This window comes from Canis aureus, chromosome 32, assembly GCF_053574225.1.
Source record: "Canis aureus isolate CA01 chromosome 32, VMU_Caureus_v.1.0, whole genome shotgun sequence".
NCBI lineage: Eukaryota > Metazoa > Chordata > Mammalia > Carnivora > Canidae > Canis > Canis aureus.
Window position 1 is genome coordinate 13,209,264 of NC_135642.1, and position 26,562 is coordinate 13,235,825.

General features: G+C 43.1%; 1 protein-coding gene across 1 annotated transcript in view; it reads left to right on the plus strand.

The window, feature by feature from the left end:
* Positions 1 to 4,512: 4,512 nt before the first annotated feature.
* The window catches only part of RTF1 (RTF1 homolog, Paf1/RNA polymerase II complex component), a 56,651-nt gene continuing 34,601 nt past the window's right edge, over positions 4,513 to 26,562 (plus strand). The window contains exons 1-2 of the mRNA XM_077880705.1: positions 4,513 to 4,726; positions 20,061 to 20,171. Of these exons, the coding sequence (XP_077736831.1) occupies positions 4,520 to 4,726; positions 20,061 to 20,171 (318 nt within the window). The 5' untranslated portion in view covers positions 4,513 to 4,519. The remainder of the gene's footprint in view (positions 4,727 to 20,060; positions 20,172 to 26,562) is intronic.

A 26,562-nucleotide genomic window follows, 5' to 3' on the forward strand; every position in this document is an offset into this window, starting at 1 on the left:
TGACACTGTTGTCAGGTACACACTGCAGCTCAACTTCTCCCACTTTTCCCTCCTTCTATGGTTGTCAATTCCCAAGGATACTCCCTAATAAATATCCTGCACGCTAAATTCCATCTTAGAGTCTGCTTCTCAGAGAACCCAACCTAAAATGATCAGTGCTAGGAGTGATCTGAGAAAGCAGGTAATAAAATGTTGTTTATTTTTTAAGATATTTAATTTATATATTCATGAAAGACACAGAGAGAGGGGCAGGGTCCCTAAAATGATGTTTAGAAGCAGGGTCACTTGGGATGCCTGGGTGGCTCAGTGGTTGAGTGTCTGCCTTCAGCTCAGAGTGTGATCCCAGGGTCCAGGGGTTGGGTCCCACATTGGGCTCCCTGCATGGAGCCTGCTTCTCCCTCTGCCTGTGTCTCTGCCTCTCTCTGTGTGAATAAATAAATAAATAAAATCTTTTTAAAAAGAGAGAAGCAGAGTCACTTAACACACAGCTGGAAATGAAGATCTGGTGGTCCAATTGCTAAATATTTTATCATTGGTGACTAGGGATGGTATGCTGACAGAAGGGAATGTACTAGCTGGTGAGATGTACCAGATAAAATATGGGGGCCATAGTAACCATAAGAATAGTGAAACTGGGGACACCTGGGTGGCTCAGTTAGTTAAGTGGCTGCCTTCGGCTCAGAACGTGACCCTAGGGTCCTGGGATGGAGCCTGGCATCAAGCTCCCCGTCCAGTGGGAAACCTGCTTCTCCTTCTATCTACTTGTGCTCTCTCTCAGTCTGTGTCAAATAAATAAATAAAATCTTAAAAAAAAAAATAGTGCAATCAGGTGACTATGACTGAAAGCCAAGTGATGCCAGAAGGCCTCCTTAATGGCATGTGAAGTTTTCATCCCCGATAGTGGGAGGGCAGGGAAAGTTGAAGCCCAGGATCATCACCAGAATAGTCTAAGATCCAATCATGTTAAACTCCCAAGCAAGGCAAGCTGGCTAAAGACCCTAGTTGGGAAATAATGGGAATATAACATCTGGGATGGAGATATCTGATGGGTGCCCCCAAAGATCTTGAACTCCCAAATTCCCCTGAACCATTTGTATATGCAGAAATGGCCCATCATCCAATGCTTCCCTCTAGACAAGGTGAAAGACTAAATCCTGTAAAACTGCATGTACCCTTCTCAGAATCTGCTTTTACCTCCCTCCTGGATACTAGGCTGATAATCAGGCTTAAAACACTACATAACCCAGTAGGGGACATATTGGGCCATATAAGGGAGGGACTCATTAAGGGATCATCTCCCAAAGGAGCTACAAGAACTAGCCACACATAAAGTGGCAGGAACTGGGAGACTAGCAAGGGACTGGATTCTGCAAGTGCTTGATCAAGAGGACCTGACCATAAAATTGGATTAGGGAGAGTTTATTGATTTAGAAGCATTCTCCTGAGATACAGCATTTATCACTCTACCAAGGACCCAGGAAATGGTGCAAATTTGCTCCCAGGATGGCCCTTAAAAGCATGGAAGATGACAACCCACTTGAAGTGTAAAAAAAAGTCAGAATTGCCAAGATGGATAGTATGAGAACAGATTTTTATTTTATTTTTATTATTTTTTTAAATTTTTATTTATCCATGATAGTCACACAGAGAGAGAGAGAGAGGCAGAGACACAGGCAGAGGGAGAAGCAGGCTCCATGCACCGGGAGCCTGACGTGGGATTCGATCCTGGGTCTCCAGGATCGCGCCCTGGGCCAAAGGGCAGGCGCTAAACCGCTGTGCCACCCAGGGATCCCGAGAACAGATTTTTAAACTCAGGGAAACACAATGAAGTAGATGTACTGTAGGAAGGCTGGAAATCCCACCGAATGATTATGATCCATGGAAAGATCAAGAGGATGCTCCATTTACCAAGGCCATAGGGAATGAGATGGTAAATAAGTGCCCCAGCGTCACTGAGATTTAACTGCATACGAAAAATACAGGCCTGGACTGACAGTAAGGGAGACTGTTACAAAACTAGGCTCACAACAGTAATGGCGTGATAGAACTTGAAACAAGAGGCCAGATGGCAGCACTTAACTACTAGAAGCAAGGTAGATACAATTATTATAATAGCAGAAAGGGTGGAATGACAGTCAGGGAGGCCTGAACCTCCAAGACTTATGGAGATGCTTAACAGAATATAGCAGAATATATATATATATATATATATATATATAGCAGAATATAGCATCTCCAAGGGCCAACAGGCCTAATCCTCAATTTTCAATCAGAAGAAATCAAGGTTGGGTGATTAAGGGGGTGAGGGCAGTTCCCCCAATAAAAAGTGACATCATTTGCCCACTTTTGGATCTAAGCTAGTTTTCAGAACCTGAACTCATTAATTAAGAGTCGAGGGATCCCTGGGTGGCACAGAGGTTTGGCGCCTGCCTTTGGCCCGGGGCGTGATCCTGGAGACCCAGGATCGAATCCCACGTCAGGCTCCCGGTGCATGGAGCCTGCTTCTCCCTCTGCCTATGTCTTTGCCTCTCTCTCTCTCTGTGTGACTATCATAAATAAAAAAAAAATAAATAAATAAATAAAGAGTCGAGTGTTGTATGCAAATGATGAATCACTGAATTCTGTTTTTTTTTTTTAAGATTTTATTTATTTATTAGAGAGAGAGAGGGAGAGAGGCAGAGACACAGGCAGAGGGAGAAACAGGCTCCACGCAGGGAGCCCGACGTGGGACTCCATCCCCGGTCTCCAGGATCCCGCCCTGGGCTAAAGGCGATGCTAAACCACTGAGCCACCCGGGCTGCCCTGAATTCTATCTCTGAAACTAATATATAGTACATGTTAATAAAATTGAATTTAAATTTATTTTAAAGATTTTATTTTTTTAAAGATTTTATTTATTTATTCATGAGAGACAGAGAGAGAGAGAGAGAGACAGAGGCAGAGACACAGGCAGAGAGAAGCAGGCTCCATGCAGGGAACCCAATGTGGGACTCGATCCCAGGTCTCCAGGATCACGCCCTGGGCTGAAGGCAGGCGCTAAACCACTGAGCCACCTGGGCTGCCCTATTTTTAAGATTTTATTTATTTATTCATAAGAGATACAGAGAGAGAGGCAGGGACACAAGCAGAGGGAGAAGCAAGCTCCATGCAGGGAGCCCGATGTGGGACTAGATCCTGGGACTTCAGGATCACACCCTGGGCAGAAGGCAGGCGCTAAGCCGCTGAGCCACCCAGAGATCCCCTTCTTTATTTTTTTAAAATAATTTCTCTGCCCAACATGGGGCTCAAACTCATGATCCTGATCAAGATCAAGAGTCGTATACACTACCAATTGGGTTACCCAGGGGCCTCTGAAGTCCCTTTTAGTCAACTGACCTCACTAGTCAAAAAACTGAACTTTTTGGGATGCCTGGTGGCTCAGTGGTTGAGAGTCTGCCTTTGGGTCAGGGCATTATCCCGGGGTGCTGGGATGGAGTCCCCCAACCGGCTCCCTGCAAGGAGCCTGCTTCTCCCTCTGCCTATATCTCTGCCTTTCTTTCTCTCATGAATAAATAAAATAAAATCTTTTTTAAAAAACTGAACTTATTTCTTTTACACTTGTGTTTCTTATTGTGATAAAGGGCCCCTCACCACCACCTTCCCAAGCCAGGATCTAAGCATCATTTGTGTTTGGGACCTTGCCTTACCCCCTCTTCCAACTAATATTCATGTCCTGGGAATTCTTCCTTACAAATCATCCAGAATCCATCCACATCTCTCCATTTGCACTGCCTCTTCATTGGTTTGGGGCACCATCATCTCTTGCCATGATGACACCAACAGCCTAACTTCCCTTCTAATTTATTCGCCACACTGCGCCCAGAGTGATCTTTCTAATAATGTCGTTCTTCCGTTTAAAATCTTTCGATATTGAAGTTCAACCTAATGAATATAGCCTAGTAGGCACTAAAGGATGTGGCCGATGCGTCCCTACACACACACCACATTCTCTGTTCCATAAACTTCCAGTTCCCTGAACCCAATTTTTTCCCCCAATTATCTACGGGTCTTTCTTTGCCCACGCGGTTCTCTGCTTGGAACACCTTTCTTGAAATCTGCTCTTCTTTTGGGTAACTCGGATGCATCCTCAAGGTGGAACCTTGCACAACCCAGGTAGGCAGGCTTCATTCTGGACGGGTGCCCTCTGCGTGGTCCAGCCAACTTGTGTCTTCCAGGCGGCCAGGCCCTGAAGTCGCCCTAGACACTCCAGCAGTTGAAAGGCTTGCCAGAGTGGACCCAGATGCTTGCAGCACCAGTCCACGATAGGTACGTAGCACACCAAGCTTCGGCCCCGCAGAAGCGACACACCCAGCTTCCAGAGGCCCGCGCAGGGTATGCGACCGCGGTCGGCTGTCCGGAACCCAACCTTGTCGGGCCCGCCTCCCACGCTGCGTCGGGGGTGGGGCAGGGCGGGGCGCCGGGCGCCGGCGAACGGCGTGCGACGAGCGGGGGGCGGGGCCAGGGGCGGAGCGGAGCGCGCATGCGCGGTCGCCTTTGTGTGGGTCGAGCGGCGGCGGCGGCGGCGGCGGCGGCGGCGGTGGCGGTCCCACTGGCAGGCGGGCAAGAGGGGAGTCCGGGCGGCGTCCGGCGTGGGAGCCGGGGGACCACCATGGTGAAGAAGCGGAAAGGCCGCGTCGTGATCGACTCGGACACGGAGGACAGCGGCAGCGATGAGAACCTGGATCAGGTGAGGGCAGGCCGCGAACGCGCGGGCCGGCGGAGCGAGAGGGCTGAGCCCGGGCCACCGGAGCCTGGAGCCGGCCGGGCCCAGGGCCTCCTGGCCCGAGCTCCTGGCCCGCCCCGCACCCTGACCTCCGCTGCCACCTCGTTCTTGTCCTCCCCGCAGCGCCCGGGGTCCTTGGAGTCCGGCCGGGGCCTGGAGACGGAGCCCCGAGGACTTGGCGCCTTGGGCGGGGAGGCGGGGCAGGGACCAGGCTGGTGGGCCTCGGGCTTGGGGGACCAGCGGGGTCCGTGATCTGCTCGGGTCAGATCGGAGCGGCGGGCTGCAGGCCTGGAGATCCGGGCCCAGAGAGATAGGAAGTATCGTCCGCCAACCCGGGAGGCTGGGAGATTTTGGAGGAGGTGCAAGGGTGAGTGTGGGGTGGTGGGGGCGGGGGGCGAGATGATGCAGGCTCTGGAAGATGAAGTTTTTCAGACGAGAGATGTGGACCTGGAGGAGAGGCACCCTTAAACAGTTCTAGGGAACCTCTGTCGTGCTTAATGAGAAAAACTTAAGCTTTGGGCACAAATCTATTTGGCAGCGAGGGTCGTTTGTGGTTGAGAAGGGTCCCCGTTGAGATGTCAAACCAAAGAAAACTTGAGAGGAGAAAAGAGGCCCGTTGAGATGTCAAACCAAAGAAAACTTGAGAGGAGGAAAGAGGGCAGAAGTGGAGAAATACATAGGACGGCTTGGAAGGACTAGGATTGAGGCCTCTTGGCTCTTTTCATGCAGCATCCCAGAATGCTTTCTTACTTGAAGATTGTGCAGGAACCTTTGAAAGTAACTTTTGGTCTCACTGTCTTGGGGTTGAACTGTTGTTATACTCTAGAAAATATTGTAGGGAGGAAGCTGTCCTTTACAACAACGCTCTAGTGATACTAGATTTAAAGAGAGCCCCCCCCCCCCCGCGTGTTTTGTGAACAAATAATAAAAAGAAAGAATATGCTAGAGGTAGTAGCTTTATAAGTTAAATAGAGAGTACTGAACTTAGAATCTGAAATTTTGAGTTCTAGGCTGGCTGTGCTGTTTTTCTAGCTATGTATCTTTTTGTCTGTAACCTTAAAATTTAGATACATTAGCCTTGAGTATCTAATTGGACTATTACAAGGATCAAGTGTTTGTAAGAATTAATATTGGTACAAGCACTTGCAAACCGAGGCTTTTGTGTAAATGGCTGCTTCTTTGTATTAGGCCACAGGTCTCAGGACTAAAGTATTAGAGCTTAAAAGGAGTGGACTTTAAGGAGGAGGGACTGGAAGTGTGTTGAAGAAAAGAGGACTGTTTTGAAAATGGTGGTATGGGAAAATAGTGGAACTTTATCAAAGGGAGAAAATCTTGTTTGGGGATAGGAATTAAAAGTTGAAAATGTTCTGGCTGAAAGGCTCTTGAAATTTACAAAACTATAAAAAATCCATTCTTGGCTGGAAAAGTTTGGTTGATAATTTTAGACTGGCATTTGGGAGGATTAGATTTTTTTTTTTTAATCCAGAAATGTAGGTATTTGCAGTGAAAACATCAGCTACCATTTACATAGTGCTTGGGGTGAGCCAGTCCCCTCAATCAGTGCTTTATTTACCTTGTCAAGTTTTCAAATTATGGTGGAATTGGTATTATTTTTCTCCATTTTATATATGAGGAAGATGGAGATTGAAGAAGTCATTTACCTAGATTAACACAATTTGTTAGTGGTAGAGTTGAAATTTGAACTCCACATCTGCACGATTGTAAGGCACATACTCTTCACTATACCAACTTAATCTATTAGTCTTTTAACTTTTTATAGTGCAAAATGAGAAAGATATTTAATGGTCATTTTCCATGTTGCTAGAATTCATATTTGTAAAGTACTTTGAATAATTTGGAGGGAATTGTTACATCAATTAAAGAGATTATATGGGAGCTTCCTTGGTAAAGCACTCTGAGACCTCTGTTCCTGTGATGAATAAAGTTTTTTTCCACAAAATTCTAACAAATGAAATGAGTTCAGAGTTTTCTTTTTGTGGTAGAGAGGTTTTACCTGATCCACAATGAGCTCTTCCAGAGTGGACACTGGAAGGGGTTGCAACTTAAACCCAGCTCTGTTTATGAAAAGAAATTAGCATAAAATTTGTAAGTAATACCTAATTTAACAGCAATTTCAACTTTCTCCTCTTCAACTACACTTATTGGCATTCTTTTTTTTTTTTTTTTTTTTTTTTTTAAGATTTTATTTATTCATGAGAGAGAGAGAGAGAGAGAGGCAGACATACAGGCAGAGGGAGAAGCAGGCTCCATGCAGGGAGCCCGACGTGGGACTCGATCCCGGGACTCCAGGATCACGCCCTGGGCCTAAGGCAGGCACTAAACCTCTGAGCCACCCAAGGATCCCCACTTATTGGCATTCTTATATCAGATGGGAACCAGATCAAAATTCCCTTTCCCTGCATATCCTAACAGAGGTACCTTTGCCTTCTATCTGTTTAGTGTTGCGCTAGGCTCTCAGAGGAATCAGTCTGCCCTCTAGAACTTTTCACCAGAGACCTTTAGCAGAAGTTCAAAATCAGGCTGGTTTGGGGGTCTTTGGAATCCTCAGAACAAAATTAATGCATTTGGGCCTTTCTAAACAAGATGTCTTTGGCTGCTCCACCTAGTTTTGGGTCTTCATTAGGGGTATAGCGTCATATTTGCTGTCTAGTGTAAGGTCCTTGTGGAAAAGACAAAACCATAACAAATCTAAGTGTCTAGTGTGAGAGTGAAGCAGTTAGAAAGGAGGTCTTTTGTTCCTGGGTTTTCCAGAAGGGATTCTAAGCCATTATGCTAGAAATATTTCCAACTTAGTTCTTGCTGAAGGTGAGGCAGGTAAGCCTACTATACTGATTCTTCCTGGTGGTGGGAGGAGGACCACCTGTGTCAGAAACTCTCTCGGTTGCTTATTGAAAATGGGATCCCTGGGTGGCTCAGCGGTTTAGCGCCCGCCTTTGGCCCAGGGCATGATCCTGGAGTCCCGGGATCGAGTCCCGCGTTGGGCTCCTGCATGGAGCCTACTTCTCTCTCTGCCTGTGTCTCTGCCTTCTCTCTCTGTATCTCTCATGAATAAATAAATAAAATTTTTTAAAAAATGTACTTTGCGGGGGCTCCCCGACCTACTGAATCAGACTCAGGAGATAGAGCCCTGGACTCTGCGTTTTTACCAGGTAGGGTCTAGGTACTTATTTATCTTAATGATCGAGACCATATTCTGTGTGCAAGGTAATCTTTTTTTTTTTTTTTTTTGCAAGTTAATCTTTTTAGTAAGATACTCTAGTTGGGGAGAGAAATAGCCTCCCGACCCAGCTTATAGTGTGTGCACAATGGAAGAAACTTGACGGACGTATTTGAGGTAGCAGAGCTGTTGGCTGTACTGAATCTCTGAAGCTATTTGAATTGTTGGGATGCTTTTTTATTGAGGCCTATTTCCTTTTTTCCTTTCTTCATCATGGGAAGAGATGTGTAGGAACTGAATCAAAGTAGTTTAAAATTGCTTTAACTGGGGCAGCCCCGGTGGCGCAGCGGTTTAGCACCGCCTGCGGCCCAGGGCGTGATACTGGAGACCCTGGATCGAGTCCCACGTCGGGTTCCCTGCGTGGAGCCTGCTTCTCCCTCTGCCTGTGTCTCTGCCTCTCATTCTCTCTCTGTGTTTCTATGAATAAATAAATAAAATCTTTAAAAAAAATAAAATAAAATTGCTTTAACTTTTAAAAACTCAGACCTTTGAGAATTTGAAGGATTTCTTTTAAAATGTGGCCCGATAGTGACCTTATTTTTTTTATGTTGGGCACACCTTTTCTTCAACATTTTTTAAATGATTTATTTATTTGAGAGAAAAAGAGCATGCAAGCAAGCGAGTGAGCACCCTTGAGTGGGAGGGACAGAGGGTAAAGGAGAGAGAATCTCAAGCAGATTCTGCACTCAGCATGGAACTGGAAGCAGGGCTCCATCTCACAACCCTGAGATCATACCCTCAGCTGAAACCAAGAGTCACATGCTTAACCCACTGCACCACCTGGGTGCCTCATCTTCAGCATTTTAAAGTTGCAAATCCTGAAGATACTTGCTTTTGGCACCTCTTGGAAAAGAGTTTGAAGCAAACCTAGGGTTTTTTTGTTTTTGTTTTGTTTTGTTTTTTTACTCTATCACGTACTTATTTGGAAATAATGAATGTCACTTTTTGTGGAATAATATTTATGCTGTGGGTCTTATAAAATGAAAACCATCCAAGATAATAAAGGAATAAGAGTTCTCTATTCAGATCAGTATAACTCAGTATTTCTGAAAACTTTGTCTTTCTCAAGAAAAACAATGAGCTACTTGCATACTGGAATGCTTTATTTCATAATTTCCTTTCTTATTTAAAATGGTGATGTTAAAAAAATAAAATAAAATAAAATGGTGATGTTGCTGTGTCCTCTTCTCTGCTCGTGATACTTGTAGCAATAATTAAATTTGTGTTTGAAAAAATAGGCCCCTAAGTATTTTCTGGGAGTTATTTTTAGATATTAATGTAAAAAATATCATTGTTATAAAGTATCCTTCCATAAACCTTCCCCATAAAAGTTGGAAATTTAAAAGTTGTGCCTCTTTTATGTTAGAGCAGAATTTCATAGAAGTCTAAGATGAAAAACTTGTGAGAAGTGTCAAGTGTTAACCTGTGAAGTTTTAATTTGTGTCATGTTGCAATCCAGCTTGATGTAACTCATTTGCTAATTTCACTTACCTTTTCTGTGCAGGGGAGATTGAGTCCCCTGGGAGCTTTAGCGAAGAGGCTTTTAGGAAAAATTCAAAACCCATCTTTGAGCACCAGATCTATTGGTGTACTTATTGCTCCCTTTCTGAACTGTAAGTTCCCCAAGGGCAGAGATTGTTTATCTTGCAACAAATGTGTTAGACAGTATTAGGCACTGAGGCTATTGAGTGAACAAAATGGAAGCAGTTTCCACCTTCAAGAAGCTTAGAGGAGACAGAGGGGGTGGTGAGTGTGGGGTAAGCTTTGCTCAGGGTCTTTTCCTCACAGTTTGACTAGAGGCTATAAGGGAAGAGCAAGGATACTGTGAGAGTGTGACAAGTGATGCTATACTACGGTGAAGGGAGTAACACTTAAACAGAGTTGGAATATGTGTTAAGGAAAAGATTAGGGTAAACAGTAGAGGCATGTTGAGTGTTCATGGCTGAAGGACTAGCATGCACAAAAGCATTGAGACAGGAAGGACCTAGCACCCTAATGAAACTGAAAGAAACACACAGTGACTGGAATTTAATGGGTTGAAGAGAGAGAAGGTACAAATGAAGCTGTAGTAGTCCCTGTTTGGACCCTTTGAAGATGAGAAAGTCAGTTTAGTGAATAACAACCAGCATTAAAAATGAAAATGAAATTGAATCAAATAGAAAACATCAAGGGCGCGTGGCTGGCTCTGTTGGTAGAGCATGTGACTCTTGATCTTGGGATTGTAAGTTCGAGCCCCATGTTGAATGTAGCATTTACTTCATTCATTCATTCATTCATTCATTTATTTTTGTAGCATTTACTTTAAAAAAATAAAATCTTAAAAAAGAAAGAAATCAATCATGTATCAGTCTTAGTAAAAAGGATTATTGTAAAAAAAGAATTATTGTTATTACCGGTATTTTGTAAAAATACTGGCTCATGAGATATAATTGATCTTACTCTGCGCTGGGGTTAAAAAGTTCTAAAGTTATTTGTAGGGCCATGTCGGTAATGTTAAAGGGCTTGATTCTGAGGGTAATGAGAAACCACTGAAGGATTTTAAGCTAGAAAAGGCTTCAGGTTTGTCTTTTAAAAAGTTTGCCTAGGTTGTCAGGTGGAGAGTAGCTTGGAGAAAGGGACACCAGTTAAGTGGTAGAAAGAGGAGTCCAGGTGAGAGATGGTAGAAAGCATTAAGTTCCACTAGAATGGAAGCTCCAGGAAGGCAAAGCTGTTTGTTCACTATAGTATCCCTGCACCTAAGACAGTGGCTGGTATGCGGCAGGTACCCTGTCAATGTTTGCTGAATGAATGCCTGACTTGGAGTGGTACAGTGCTTACAGAGGCAACAGGAAGTAGATTTGATTGGACATAATATTCAGAATAAAATGAGAGAGGACTTGATGATTGATTGGATGTTGAGAGTGAGGAAGAGGAAGTCCTAGCATGAGATGGGGGAACCTAGGGGAAGATTAGGTATAAAGGTGAAGAGCATGAATTCCCTCATGGATGTGGAGTTGAAAGTTGTTTGTAATGAGAAGGGGCACCTGAGTGGCTCAGGGTCCTGGGATGGAGCCTCACATTGGCTCCCTGCTCAGTGGAGAGTCTGCTTCTCCTTCTCCCTCTAACACTCCCCCTGCCTGTGTGCCTGTGCACACGCTCTCTTTCAAATAAATAAATGAAGCCTTTAAAAATAAAAAAAAAAAGTTGTCTTTGAGTTAATCTAAGTGGAGATGTCAAATAGGTAGTTGAAAATAATGCCTGCCTAGGGCACCTGGGTGACCTGGCTTTGGCTCAGGTCATGGTCTCAGGGTTCTGAGATTGAGCCCTGCATTGGGCTCCACTGTCAGTGTGGCATCTTCTTGTCCCTCTCCCTCTGCTCCTCCTCCTGGCTCACTCTTGCTTGCACACTCTCTCTTTCTCTCTGGAATAAATACATAGAATCTTAGAAAAAGAAGGGCCACGTGGATGGCTTAGTTTACTAAGCATCTGCCTTCTGCTCAGGTCCTGGGAGCAGGGAGCCTCCTTCTCTCTCTCCTGTTCCCCCCGATGGTATGTGTGCATGTTCTCTCTCTCTCTCTGTCAAATAAATAAAATCTTTAAAGAAAGGAAATAGGGATCCCTGGGTGGCGCAGTGGTTTAGCGCCTGCCTTTGGCTCAGGGCGGGATCCTGGAGACCTGGGATCGAATCCCACGTCGGGCTCCCGATGCATGGAGCCTGCTTCTCCCTCTGCCTGTGTCTCTGCCTCTCTCTCTCTCTCTCTCTCTGTGACTATCATAAATAAATAAATTAATTAATTAAAAAAAAAAAAAGAAAGGAAATAATGCCTACCTGATGCAGAGTAAGCACTTAATAAATCTTTGTTGAATATGCAAATGCTACTTGGCATATCCATGGTGGAAAGTTTTCTGACTTTTCTGGTTACAGCAGGATTACTCAGAGATACGAGACTGTCAGTTTGGGAGTTCTTAAGTTCTTTTTTTTTTTTAATCTATTTTTTTAAATTTTTATTTATTCATGATAGTCTCAGAGGAGAGAGAGAGAGAGAGGCAGAGACACAGGCAGAGGGAGAAGCAGGCTCCGTGCACCGGGAGCCCGATGTGGGATTCGATCCCGGGTCTCCAGGATCGCGCCCTGGGCCAAAGGCAGGCGCCAAACCGCTGCGCCACCCAGGGATCCCAGTTCTTAAGTTCTTATTCCAACTCCTCTACTGTAATACTGATATCCCTTCTTTAAGGGGTAGAAGAAATGTGCATTAGTTAAAAAGTATATTAGAAAAGGGAACTAGGGATCCCTGGGTGGCGCAGCGGTTTGGCGCCTGCCTTTGGCCCAGGGCGCGATCCTGGAGACCCGGGATCGAATCCCACATCGGGCTCCCGGTGCACGGAGCCTGCTTCTCCCTCTGCCTGTGTCTCTGCCTCTCTCTCTCTCTCTCCTCTGTGACTATCATGAATAAATAAATAAAATCTTTAATTAAAAAAAAAAAAAGAAAGAAAGAAAAGGGAACTAAGGGGATCCCTGGGTGGCGCAGCAGTTTGGCGCCTGCCTTTGGCCCAGGGCGCGATCCTGGAGACCCGGGATCGAATCCCACGTCGGCTCCCGGTGCATGGAGCCTGCTTCTCCCTCTGCCTATGTCTCTGCCTCTCTCTCTCTCTCTCTGTATGACTATCATAAATAAATTTAAAAAATGTAAAAAAAAAAAAAAAAGAAAAGGGAACTAAGTAAAAACCAGTAACAATAGTAGAATTTAAAAAAAAAATCATGTGCCTTTTGTTTTTGAATGGGTTGGAAAATGATTTTGTCAATTTTATAACTGTGGGCATTTATACAACTCAGTTTAACTACAATTATAATTATTTGGGAATCATGTGAAATATAAAGGATTGTTATACTGCCACTTTGGAATTAACTCAGAATGGTTTGGGCAGCCCGGGTGGCTCAGCAGTTTAGCGCTGCCTTTAGCCCGGGGTGTGATCCTGGAGACCCAGGATCCCTCTGCCTGTGTCTCTGCCTCTGTCTCTCTCTCCCTCTGTGTCTCTCATTAATAAATAAATAAAATCTTAAAAAAATAAAATAAAAAATAAAAAGTTTTTAAAAACTCAGAATGGTTTTTGTATATATGTTGTTTTATTTTTCTTTCAATAAAAATAGTAGAGGGGCACCTGGGTGGTTCAGTTGGTTAAGCATCTGACTCTTGATTTCCGTTCAGGTCATGATCCCAGGGTCCTGGGACTCAGCAGGGAGTCGCCTCCTATCCTTCACTCCTCCCTCCCCGCTCCCGTTTGTGCAATCTCTGTCTCAAATTAATAAATCTTTTCAAAAACATGATAAAAATAATAGATGCTTGTTTAAAATAGTTCCAACGGGGATCCCTGGGTGGCGCAGTGGTTTAGCGCCTGCCTTTGACCCAGGGCGGGATCCTAGAGACCCGGGATCGAATCCCACGTCGGGCTCCGGGCATGGAGCCTGCTTCTCCCTCTGCCTGTGTCTCTGCCTCTCTCTCTCTCCCCCTGTGTGACTATCATAAATAAAAAAAAATTTAAAAAATAAAATAAAATAAAATAGTTCCAACAAAACAAATACCATTCTGTCCCAAAAAACATACACATAATGGCTCCATTCCTTACATCTGAAAGGTAACCAAGTATCCACCATTGAAATCCTGTTCCTCTGCCTATAGTTTTGATATGAAAGAATCATATCATATCATATAATTTTCTGGAAGGGTGGGGAAGGAGGGAGAGAGAGAGAGAGAGAAAGAGATGGGGAAGAGCAGAGGGAGAGAGAATTTTAAGCAGGCTCCACGCCCAGTGCAGAGCCAGACTTGGAGCTCCATCTCACAACCCTGAGATCATGACCTAAGCCCAAATCAAGAGTCAGACACTTAACTGACTGAATCATCCAGGTGCCCCCACATCTCAGATTTAAACCTGTGTGGGGACGTGTGGGTAGCTCAGCAGTTGAGCGTTTGCCTTTGGCTCAGGGTGTGATCCCGGAGTTCTGGGATTGAGTCCCACATCGGGCTCCCTGCATGGAGCTTGCTTCTCCCTCTGCCTATGTCTCTGCCTCTGTGTGTGTGTCTCTCAGGAATGAATGAATGAATGAATGAATAACCAACCCGTGTGAATTACTCCTCTTTCTTCACTATCTCTCTAGTCCTCCCTCTCTCTGTCCTGTGGCTACTTCCCCGGTCCAGGTCACCATTCCCTCTGATGACACTGCTCTGGATTCCTTATGACTCCTTCCTGCACTCCCACCCTGGCCCCTCTGTCAGAGTGCTCTTTAAAAAAAACCCTCTGGGAGTGGTTACTCCCCTTAAAACCATTTGATGGCTTCCCTTTGCCTTCAAATAAGACACTTGCTCCTGATCCTGCTTTATAAACTCTGGAATGATCTGGTCTCTTCTTACCTCTAAACAGCCTTACTTTGTTCTCCCCCTTGCCCTCTAAGCTCCAGTCACACGGTTCTCCTTCAGTTCTTTGACCAGGCCAAGCTGTTGCCATCTTCAGGGCCTTAGCTATTCCACCTGGAGATCTCTGCCCAGAGAACTGCACCTCTCTTTTCTCCTTCATCCAAATGCAGTTGCCTCAGAGTAGCCTCCGTGGATCACCCTATCACAGATATGTTCCTCATTCACTTGGTTCACTTCCTTCTTAGCACTTATCATGAGATATAACAAGTTTTGTGTTATTGTCTCCCTCACTCATTTTTTAAACTCAAGGTCAATGACTGTCTCCTTTTTTCATGAGTGTCTACCCATGGCTTGGTGGTACATAATAGGTGCCGGTAGTAGGGCCATCTGTCCCAGTTTGCCTGGAACTGAGGAGTTTCTAGAATTCAGGACATTCAGGTGCTAGAACCAGGACAGTCCTGAGCAAACCAAGATGTTTGGTCATGCTAGCTGGTAATAATTATTTACAGTAGTTATATTTGTGGAATGAATAAGGGGAAAAGAGCTCAGCATGCTAATTAGCCATAAAAACCTCCGAGGCCTATCCATATGGGCTTTTAGTCTCATTTCTGGGGTATAGAATATGTATCCCACTTTCATGTGATCACGGGAGGTTTGATTTAAGAGATGAGATTTAATTTTCTTTAAGTAAGTAGGAGGGAGCTAGGTTGCCTTATTGCCAATTGATCCTGATATAACCTCACAAAAAGTACACTGTGAATGATGGTGTAGGGGAATTAAATCTTAAGGTTTATGAGTCTTCATGTATTGATGGGATTAGAATTCTAATCTTAACCAGAATAATACTGTTTTAACAAACATTACCTTGGTGTAGTTAGGCTTGCTTTATTTTAGGGTCTCAGTTTTGACAGTCTAGTTTAATGTTAAATATGGCTTTTAAACAATGTTAATGAAACTGCTCTAGAAGACAGATGTGGTGTCCTACACAGCCATACCTTTAGTATATTGGGCATTGGCCTTAATTTAAGCAGATCTTTAGTTCAGCTTAAATTTGATATACCATGCTGGCACCCCCAACTGCCATTCCCTTAGACAAACACCAAGAAAAATAGGGAAGGTTTTCACTGGATGAGTTGAAATATAGGGACAGTGATGAGAGAGCATCACTGGACACGCAGAAACGTCTCAGCAAGCATGGTACTGTTGAATTGTACTGGCAGGAGAGAGCTGCAGGTGGACCTATACCCTGTGCACAGATCACATTCATTCATTCATTTATTTTTAAGGATTTTATTTATTCATGAGAGATAGAAGCAGAGACACAGGCAGAGGGAGAAGCAAGCTCCATGCAGGGAGCCTGATGTGGGACTCAATCCTAGGACTCCAGGATCACACCCTGGGCCGAAGGCAGGCACTAAACCACTGAGCCACCCAGAGATCCCCATACAGATCAGTTTTATTTTATTTTTTTATTTTTTATTTTTTATTATTATTATTTTTTATGATAGTCACACAGAGAGAGAGAGGCAGAGACATAGGCAGAGGGAGAAGCAGGCTCCATGCACCGGGAGCCCAACGTGGGATTCGATCCCGGGTCTCCAGGATCGTGCCCTGGGCCAAAGGCAGGAGCCAAACTGCTGCGCCACCCAGGGATCCCCAGATCAGTTTTAGATTGGCTTTTTCAAGTCCTGGTTGTTGGATCAGTCACCCCTACAGATAGTAGCTCTCTTCACATATGCCTGTTGAAAAGACCTTTCTGTTGCACATTGGTCTATTTGGCTGTACTTACGAGCCCTCGGTAGCCTAGGGGACTTAACTATAAAGAGTAATTTGCCATATGTTCCCCCAGTAATTTCCTGTACAATTCTTAACTTGTATATTTCACATTGTTAAGAATGTCTTTGCTGTCACCACACTATTGTTAATATGGTATTTATGTCATAGGAGAAGAAGGACTATGTCTATCAGATGCAGTTGTTTGTGGATGAAGGAGAGACATTTGTTAGGTTTTTAGTATGGAGTGGAACTTTATCAGGAAGGGAGTATTAACATTTTAACACTTTAGTTACAGTAATTTTTTTTTTTTTTTTTTTTAGTTACAGTAATTTTTAATGATTGTCTACCACTTGTTAATGTTCCAGGGCAGGATTTGATGGATAGGTTTCCAAATCCCAGTTGATAATGAGTTGGTGTTAAAACAGATTTCTAGTGCATTTGTGAATCTCAAAGGGTCAGGAAAGAGATCACTTAACAGAAATCTTTCTAAACTTTATAAATTTGCATTAAGGTAATTCAGGGGGAAAGATAATAGTAAAGGCCATATGCCAATTACCAGCAATCCCACTTTTAGGTATTTACCCAAGTGAAATAAAAACTTACACTTAGCTCAGTTGGTTAAGCATCTGACTCTTGATTTTAGCTCAGGTCATGATCTAAGAGTCCTGGGATCGAGCCCCACATTGGGCTCCACCCTTAGCAAGGAGTCTGCTTGAGGATTTTCTCTCCTCCTCCCTCTGGCACCACCCCTCACCCACCTGCTTGCACTATCTCACATGCACAATCTAAAATCTTTTTCTTTTTTTAAAATTTTATTTATTTATATGAGAGAGAGGGAAAGGGTGAAGCCGACTCCCCACCGAGGAGACACTTAACCAAGACACCCAGGTGCCCCTAAAATAAATCTTAAAAAACAACAACTTACATGCACACAAAAACCTGTATATGAACATGTAATTGCTCCCAAATGGAAACCCAAGTATTTTGCAACTGGTAAATAAAGTGTGATACATCCACACAATGGAATACTACTTAACAATAAAAAGGAACAAGCTGCTAATATGTGCTACAACATGGATGAATCTCAAATGCATTATGCTAAGTAAAAAAGCCAATCTCAAAGGTTACATACTATACAGTTCTATTTATATGTTATTCTGTAATAAGCAGATCTATCTATAGGGACATAAAACAGGTCTATGGTTGTCAGAGGATGGAGGGAGGGATATAAAGAGCACTAACTTCCTGGAAGTTAGCCTGAAGCTCATAAGAACACCCTTTTTTTGTATCACAACGGTAACTCCTATTAACCAAATGCAAATTACAGCAATATTTGTGGGGATGATGGAACTATCCTATATCTTAATTGTGGAAAGAGTTAAACTCTATGTATTTGTCAAATTCTTAGGATTTATACATAAGAAAAAATAAAATGCACTAAATTATACCTCAAGGTGTGTTTTTTTTTTTTTCACAAATTTATTTTTTAAAGATTTCATTTCTCACGGGAACCCTGGGTGGCGCAGCGGTTTAGCGCCTGCCTTTGGCCCAGGACGCGATCCTGGAGACCCGGGATCGAATCCCACGTCGGGCTCCCGGTGCATGGAGCCTGCTTCTCCCTCTGCCTATGCCTCTCTGCCTCTCTCTCTCTCTGTGTGTGACTATCATAAATAAATAAAAAAAAAAGAAAAAAGAAAAAAGATTTCATTTCTCAGAGCATGCGTACATGAGTAAGGGGAGGGGCAGAGGGAGAGAGACAAGCAGACTCCCCACTGAGTGCAGAGCCCAATGTAGGGCTCAATCCCAGGGCCTGAGATCCTGACCTGAGTTAAAGTCAGATGCTGAACTGACTGAGCCATCCAGCTGCACCTGTTTTTTGGTTTTGTTTTTAAAGATTTTATTTTATTTTTTTTTAATATTTTTTTTCTTTATTTATTTATGATAGTCACACACAGAGAGAGAGACAGGCAGAGACACAGGCAGAGGGAGAAGCAGGCTCCATGCACCGGGAGCCCGACATGGGATTCGATCCCGGGTCTCCAGGATCGCACCCTGGGCCAAAGGCAGGCACCAAACCACTGCGCCACCCAGGGATACCCAAAGATTTTATTTTTAAGTAATCTCTATTCCCAACGTGGGGCTCAAACTCACATCCCAAGATCAAGAGATGTGCTCCACTGACTAAGCCAGTCAGGTGCCCCCTAAAGTTTTTAAAAGACAGTAAACACACACTTATTGCTGTAATTTGCATTTTGTCTATACGAGTTAATATTTTACAGTGAAAAAGTAGATGTTCTTATGATCTTCAGCCTTTTCAGGAAGTTGGTATGGTAGCTCTCATCAGTGCAATGAGAAGAGTAACATTTCATGACTGCTTATGAAGGAGAAGAGTGGGTCAGCTGTTAATCTGAGAAGGTCATATTCTCATTCTGGCCAGTCTATTCCTAAAATAGAAACTGGAAGAAGAAAACAGATACTTTGTAGGCAGTCTATTATTTTAAAATCCATCTTGGCACTTGACCTTTAATTGTAGAACACCATCATCATCAAGAAATAATACTACTAGTATTTATTAGTAGTAGTTTTCTCTTTTTTGGCAGAAGGGAAACATGTTTTAGACTGATAAACCATGACTGAATTTTGAGCTAGGGTTCTATCTGCCCTGACTTGAATCCTGGCTCTGTCATGTACTAGCTGTGTTACCCTGAGTAAATTTTTAACCTCTCCTGCTGCTTAATTTATCTTCAAATAGGGATGATGACAATACATACTTTAAGATTGTCATGAAGAGGGCAGCCCTGGTGGCGCAGCGGTTTAGCACCACCTGCAGCCAGGGTGTGATCCTGTAGACCCGGGATCGAGTCCCGCATCGGGCTCCCTGCCATGGAGCCTGCTTCTCCCTTTGCCTGTGTCTCTGCCTCTTTCTGTGTGTCTCTATGAATGAATAAATAAAATCTTTTTTTTTTAAAAAAAAGATTGTCATGAAGATTAAATATTAGATATTTAGAAAAGTACCTGGTGCTTAGTAAGTACAGAATAATTTTGGTTTGGTAATGATACTACAGAGAGCAAGAACCAGAGAAATTTCCTTTTGTTGCATTTTTGAGTTACTGGACTAAGTTGATAAGAAATAACAGAAGAGGGCAGCCCTGGTGGCTTAGAGGTTTGGCGCCGCCTTCGGCCCAGGGTGTGATCCTGGAGACCCAGAATTGAGTCCCATGTTGGGCTCCCTGCATGGAGCCTGCTTCTCCCTCTGCCTGTGTCTCTGCTTCCCTCTCTGTGTCTCTCATGAATAAATAAATAAAATCTTAAAAAAAAAAAAATAAGTAACAGAAGAGAGGAACCATGTGAGAGCAAATTCTGGTTCTAGCCATAACTCTTAGTGGTACATCCCTCCCACTGTAATCTGTCATAAATCACCAGGAAAAAAAAATCTTGTAGTTTGTCAGCTTATTCAGAACAATCCCACAAATGCCAATTTTTTCCATGAATTACAATAAGAGGATGCTTGGAATATTAGTTAGACTTGTAAAAACAGTAAACAAATTACCTTTAAAAACATGGGTCTCATATCAGTTTCTAAGATTCAGTACTCCTGTAGCTGGAAATAGTGGAAATAGTGACAATTTGGGAGTAGCCTGCAGTTCACTTTTATAGTCATTTTTCCATTTCAGACATACATTTCCCATTAAGAAGAAAGGGACAGATTTTGAAAACATTTCTTTAGTGCTTAGGAATACTGGCAGTGTATCTGTGTGATAAAAGTCCCCGTGATGACGATTTTCAGTTGAAAGCACAGAGGTAGAAGAGACCTAGGTAAGGTGGGCATTTTGCTATACTTGAATGTTTTTTTCTTTGTTGAGCAAAACTCATGTGTCTGCTTCTGCCCTGTTAGGAGCTCTTGTCTCTGGCAAAGCGGAAGCGGAGTGACTCTGAGGAGAAGGAGCCGCCTGTGAGTCAGCCTGCAGCCTCCTCAGACTCTGAGACGTCCAACAGTGATGACGAGGTGGGTGTGGATGGGCTTGGCCCCAGGGACTGAGCAGTATTCGACGGTCCTGAGTTGGTGACTCCTGACAGCTTCTTTTCCTTAAACTGAGATGTTTCTGCCTAAGATCTACCAGAACTTCTTAGGGAAATAGAATTGTGTACGGAAAGCTCTTGAATTGTCACGTTTCGATGTGTGGTTAGTTACCTAGTGGGCCCCTCTGCAGGGCACTTGTGACTATTGTTTAGTTGCTTGTTTCCAGCCCTGTTGCAAAAGCAGAGGCACAACCTCTTAGCCTTCATCTCTGTTTTATTGGGGTTTTTTTTTCATTGTTTTTATTCCACTTTCATGTTAGAAAAGAAATCCTGGAGGCCTTTAAGTGGCTCAGTCCTTTAGGCAGCAGACTCTTCATTTTGGCTCAGGTCATGATCTTAGGGCTGTGATTGAGCTCCCCCAGCTCTGAGCATGGAGCCTGCTTAGGATTCTCCCTCTGCCCTTTCCTCATTGTGCATGCACTCATTCTCTCCCTCTCTCAAAAAAAAAAACAAAAAAAAAAACAAAAAAAAAAGGAAAAGGAAATTCTGTCAAGAATGCCATATATTGGGGCACCTGGCTGGCTCAGTCAGTTGAGTGTCTGACTCTTGGTTGCAGCTCAGGTCATGATCTCAGGGTTGTGAGATCGAGCCTCTTATCAGGTTCTGCATGCAGTAAGGAGTCTACTTGAAGATTCTCTCCCTCTGCTCCTCCCCCAACTTGCACATGAGGACTCTCTCAAATAAATAAATCTTTAAAAGAGAGAGAGGGCAGCCCAGGGCCTGATCCTGGAGACCCGGGATCGAGTCCTACGTCGGACTCCCTGCGTGGAGCATGCTTCTCCCTCTGCCTGTGTCTCTGCCTCTCTCTCTCTCTCTCTCTCTCATGAATAAATAAACAAAATCTTTTTTAAAAATAAAAAAATAAGAGAGAGAGAGAGTTAATACCATATGTTGGGGTGCCTGGCTGACTCAGTCAGTGGAGCATGTAACTCTTGATGTTAGGGTCCTCAGTTGAAGCCCCACATTGGGTATAGCTTAAAAAGTAAACAAAATATTTTTTAATTAATTAATTTATTTATTTTAAAGATTTATCTATTTATTTATTTATTTTAAAGATTTTTTTATTTTATTTTATTTTATTTTATTTTTTTTTATGATAGGCATAGAGAGAAAGAGAGGCAGAGATACAGGAGGAGGGAGAAGCAGGCTCCATGCCGGGAACCTGACGTGGGACTCGATCCGGGGACTCCAGGATTGCGCCCTGGGCCAAAGGCAGGCGCCAAACCACTGAGCCACCCAGGGATCCCCTAAATAAAATATTTTTAAAAAGGAATGCCTGGGTGGCTCAATGGTTTAGCATCAGCCTTCGGTCAGGGCGTGATCCCAGAGTCCTGGGATTGAGTCTCACATCGGGCTCCCTGCATGGAGCCTGCTTCTCCCTCTGCCTATGTCTCTGTCTCTGTCTGTCTGTCTGTCTCTCTCTCTCATGAATAAATGAAAAAATCTTTTTAAAAAATTAAAAAAAAAAAGAATGCCAAATGTTAGTGGGAAATATCTTAGCAAGACAAGAAGCTTTCTTTGGATAGATTGAATCAGCACCTTCAGAGTGGTAGTGGTAACTTTTAAGGAGGAAAATTCAGCTGTTTGTTTAAACCAAAGTGACTTTTCCAAACTGCTCACCACCAAACAAAACCCTGAAAGATCTAGAACCTTAGTGGAAGAGGGAATGAGGGAAAGGGCTTGAAGCCCTCCTACATGTTCCTCATTTGATTTAAAATACTTTTTTTCCTTTTAGTAATTTCCTAAAGAGAGGCTAGATACCACCGTTCTGTTGTATCTCATAGCCTGCAGTTGGGACGGGTGTGTGTGTATGTGTGTGTTTCGGAGCCCAGCATGGGGCTTGAACTCACAACCCTGAGATCAAGACCTGAGCTGAGATTGAGTTGGATGCTCAAGCGACTAAACCACTCAGGCACCCCTAGGTAAATATTTTTTTAACAGTATACTTATTTTGCTTTAAAGTTCCACTAAAGTCAAAAGTGTTTTTATTATAATGAAGTTTAATTAACAGCTAAAACAGTATTTACCAGTGCCCACATATGCAAATTAGGAATGATTGCATTCTGATTGACTGTAGTGAAGTTTTTAATCGTAAGTAATTCAATAGGCCTGAAATTGCTTTCCACAGCAAGAGGTAGTGAACATAGGAGTTTTTTTCTTTTGTTTTGTTTATTTTTAATATACTATATTAACTAACTAGAGGAACCGTAATTCCTCTCAAACTGATAAAATGACTCAATCTGTTAGAAAAGTAGTGGGCTCAATGAAGTAATAGTTTGCTTTTTTGTTTTTCTTTTAAAAAAATGCATAGACAGGGCAGCCCGGGTGGCTCAGTGGTTTAGCGCCGCTTTCCGCCCAGGGCGTGATCCTGGAGACCCGGGATCAAGTCCCATGTCGGGCTCCCTGCATGGAGCCTGTTTCTCCCTCTGCCTGTGTCTCTGCCTCTCTCTCTTTCTGTCTCTCATGAATAATAAATAAATAAAATATTTTTTATTTATTTTTATTTTTTATTTTTATTTTTATTTTTTTTAATTTTTTAAATTTATTTATGATAGTCACAGAGAGAGAGAGGCGCAGAGACATAGGCAGAGGGAGAAGCAGGCTCCATGCACCGGGAGCCCGATGTGGGATTCGATCCCGGATCTCCGGGATCACGCCCTGGGCCAAAGGCAGGCGCCAAACCGCTGCGCCACCCAGGGATCCCTAAAATATTTTTTAAAAAATGCATAGACAATATGGGAAAATCTTGAAGTAATTCCTTTCCCCACTATTCCTACACGAACTACTTTTATTTTTCATGTTTCCAAAGTTGGCTTCTGTGGGTTCCTTTGAAGTATTTGGTTCTCCATATTCCTGTTATTAGATCGGAGTCCTGGGTATACAGTTACTATAGGGATTCCCTTTATTATTTTTAGCTCCTTCTACCAGAAGGGCAGAGTATGTGTCAACCTAGTATTAGAGGAGTCCAAAACTTGTACCAGTGGAGATCCAGTTCTAAAAGCTTCTATGGCTTATGATTCCCTTTGTCACTCATAGCTACTTAACCAAGTCTAAATGTCCTCATCTTAGAATGCTACCCAACTGCTTATGTGCTTCTTAGAGAATAAGCTAACACATAAGCTGCACCCTGCTCAGTGGGGATGAGACTTGGAGTAACTTCCCCCCACAAGGTTCTTAGCTCTTACTGCTGCCTCTGGGTCCCAGGTCCACCTGCTACGTAGAGTTCTACTCCAGCCGCCTTCTCCCCACCTCCTGTTGGAATAGCAGCCTCTACAACATGGTTATTCTGAAAGGTGCCTCCTTGGTTTGCATTATCATATCAGTCTTTGGCCTAGGCTACTAGCTTAGCACAGATCACCTCAAAGCTCAGGTATTTCATTATTTTGGACAGTTAAGCAGACTGTCCAAAAAGATTTAAATTTTTTTTAAAACCCTGAAAACTACTGGAGAACTCAGTGGTATAACATGAACTCAGATTTATGGCTGCCTTAAAGATATTCTAAGGATCGAGTCCCACATTGGGCTCCCTGCATGGAGCCTGCTTCTCCCTCTGCCTATGTCTCTGCCTCTCTCTGTGTCTCTCATGAATAAATAAATAAAATCTTAAAAAAAAAAAAAGAACTGAGTTAGAAGGCTAATGGGTAGTTTGTTAGAAGGAGAGAGACGCTCTGAGTTCAGAGCCAGAAGGTATCTAGCTAATTGATCAGGGGCAGGTGAAGAAGAGAGAGAAAAGATATTTCCTATGCAGAAAAAAGTGGGCACGTTGGACATAAAGCGTAAGGTTTAGGGAGGGAGGGAATGGTGGATATTTCATGTGTAGTATCTTTGCAGGGAGGAAAACCTAAATTTAATGAAAGAAAATATACTTGTGTATTATTATTCGTGAAGAGATTATTCTCAATGATATCTTGGGGGCACATGTAAAAATAAGATGCAGGACTCTTTCTGTAAGGTTTACATTGACCAAGCTTGGGAAATTGGAAAGCACATCTCAATAGTAGGTCTTTGTGCCATGGTGTGGCATTTTGGTGCTATCCCTTCCTGTCCCTGAAAGCATTTGATAGGAAAAGCATCACTAGGAGTGCATATAGGAGTGGCAGGGAGGAAAAATGAGGAGAGAGCTAGCTATTGCTCATTCACAAGATAGGGGGGTAAAAATGACCCAAACAAAAATGTCCATTTGTTAGGAAGAACAGAGTCTTAAACCAAGTGTTTCAGAATCCTTTTTTTTTTTTTTTTTTTTAAGATTTTTATTTATTTTAGAGCAAGTAAATAGGGGGAAAGGGCAAAGGGGAGAGAGAGGGAGAGAGAGAATCTCAGGCAGACTCCCCACCGAGTCCAGAGCCCTACATGGGGCTCGATCTCAGGACTCCAAGATCTTAACCTGAGCCAAAAACAAGAGTTGGACGCCTAACCAACTGAGCTACCCAGGCACCCTCAGAATCCTTCTTAAAAACCTGGTGGGTCTAGGAGCCTGGCTGGTTCAGTTGGTAGAGCATGTGACTCTTGATCTCAGGGTTGTGAATTTGAGCCCCACATTAGGTGTAGAGATAACCTAAAAATAAAAAAATCTTTAAAAAAAAAAAAAACCTCATGGAGCAGCCCGGGTGGCTCAGCGGTTTAACGCCACCTTCAGCCCAGGGCATGATTCTGGAGACCCGGGATCAAGTCCCACGTCAGGCTCCCTTCATGGAGCCTGCTTCTCCCTCTGCTTGTGTCTCTGCTTGTGTCTCTGTCTCTCTTTCTCTCTGTCTCTCTCAAGAATAAATAAATAAATAAAATCTTAAAAAAAAAAAAAACAGGGTATATCTCAAAGAAACAGCTATGCTGAATAAGAAGAAAACCCCAATTTCCTTACTTGTTACTAGTAAAAATCACATTGAAAAAAACAAGAAAACCCTTTTTTTATTGTTCAAAATCAAATAAAACTGCCTTAGACAAAGTAAGGAAACTCCTGAATTATCTGATACCCTCTGCCTAAGCAAGAGTTATTTTTAAAAGTTTCCTGTATGGTCTTGTTTTCAGCATTTTTGATAAATAAAAGCAGTTGGCCCAGCCCTGTAGTTCAGTACTTGTCACACCTGTTTTTTCTTCCCTAGAACTTCTCCCTTTCTTTCTGGAGGCAATTATGCCCCCACTGCCTCTTTGAAGACTTTGCTCTTCTCTTGCTTTTCCCCCATTTCATTTGCTCTACTTTCTTTCTGAAGCTGCTTCTTTCTCTTTTTTTTCTTATCTGATCTTTCAGATTCTCTCACTTGGATCTAGTTGCACTCCTATTCCCACTCTGTTATCGCTTACTGGTTCCAGTATTTTTATTAATAGAACATTTTGAAAATGGGGCAGCCCCGGTGGCACAGCAGTTTAGCGCCGCCTGCAGCCCAGGGCGTGATCCTGGAGACCCGGGATCGAGTCCCACGTCGGGCTCCCTGCGTGGAGCCCGCTTCTCCCCCTGCCTGTGTCTCTGCCTGTCTCTCTCTCTCTCCCTGAATGAATAAATAAATAAATCTTAAAAAAAAAAAGAACATTTTGAAAATGGTACAACTTTTCCTTATAAATTCATTTAATAACAACTTCTCTGGGAAGTCAACCTAGATATCCAAGAGCATTTTGTGATTGCTTTACCATACAGATAATACCTAATTAGCACAAGCTCTCAAGAAAGGCCTTCCCTGCTAAGCTAGTATTTCCCTGTGTGTATATTGGTTTAGTGGAGTTTTCATACACACTATACCTCTGGAACAAGATGTTCCACTTAGATGAATTACCCTAGTACTGAAACTAAGTCTTTAAAAATCTAGAAAATCACTATACTTGAAATTTTTTGATACGTATTATTATATATAGTTTTTCTTGCTGATTTAGTCATGATTATGAATGGCAGTTGCTTATATTGTGAAATAAGGACTTCCAGAATGTGTGGTAGTGCATTTTACATCTTTTCTTTCTCCTCTGTGAATGTAGGTAAGGAGTGGCTATTGTTCTCCTCTTTAAAATTAAAAAAAAAAAAATTTAATTTATTTCTTTGACAGAGAATGAGAAAGAGCACAAGCAGGCAGAGGGAAAGAGAGAAGCAGGCTTCCCACTGATCAGAGAGCCCAACTTGGGGCTTGTTCCTAGGACCCTGGTATCATGACCTGAGCCAAAGGTAGATGCTTAACCGACTGAGCTCTCAGGCACCCCTCTTCTCCTCTTTTGGTAGTCTCTCTACTCTCAGCTTCCTGCATCTGATCTGTGCTGGGGTCAGGAACCCAGGTGACCCGCTGTAGTTTAAGTCTGAATGCTCTGCTTTATATTTATGTGTGTATGTATGTGTGTAT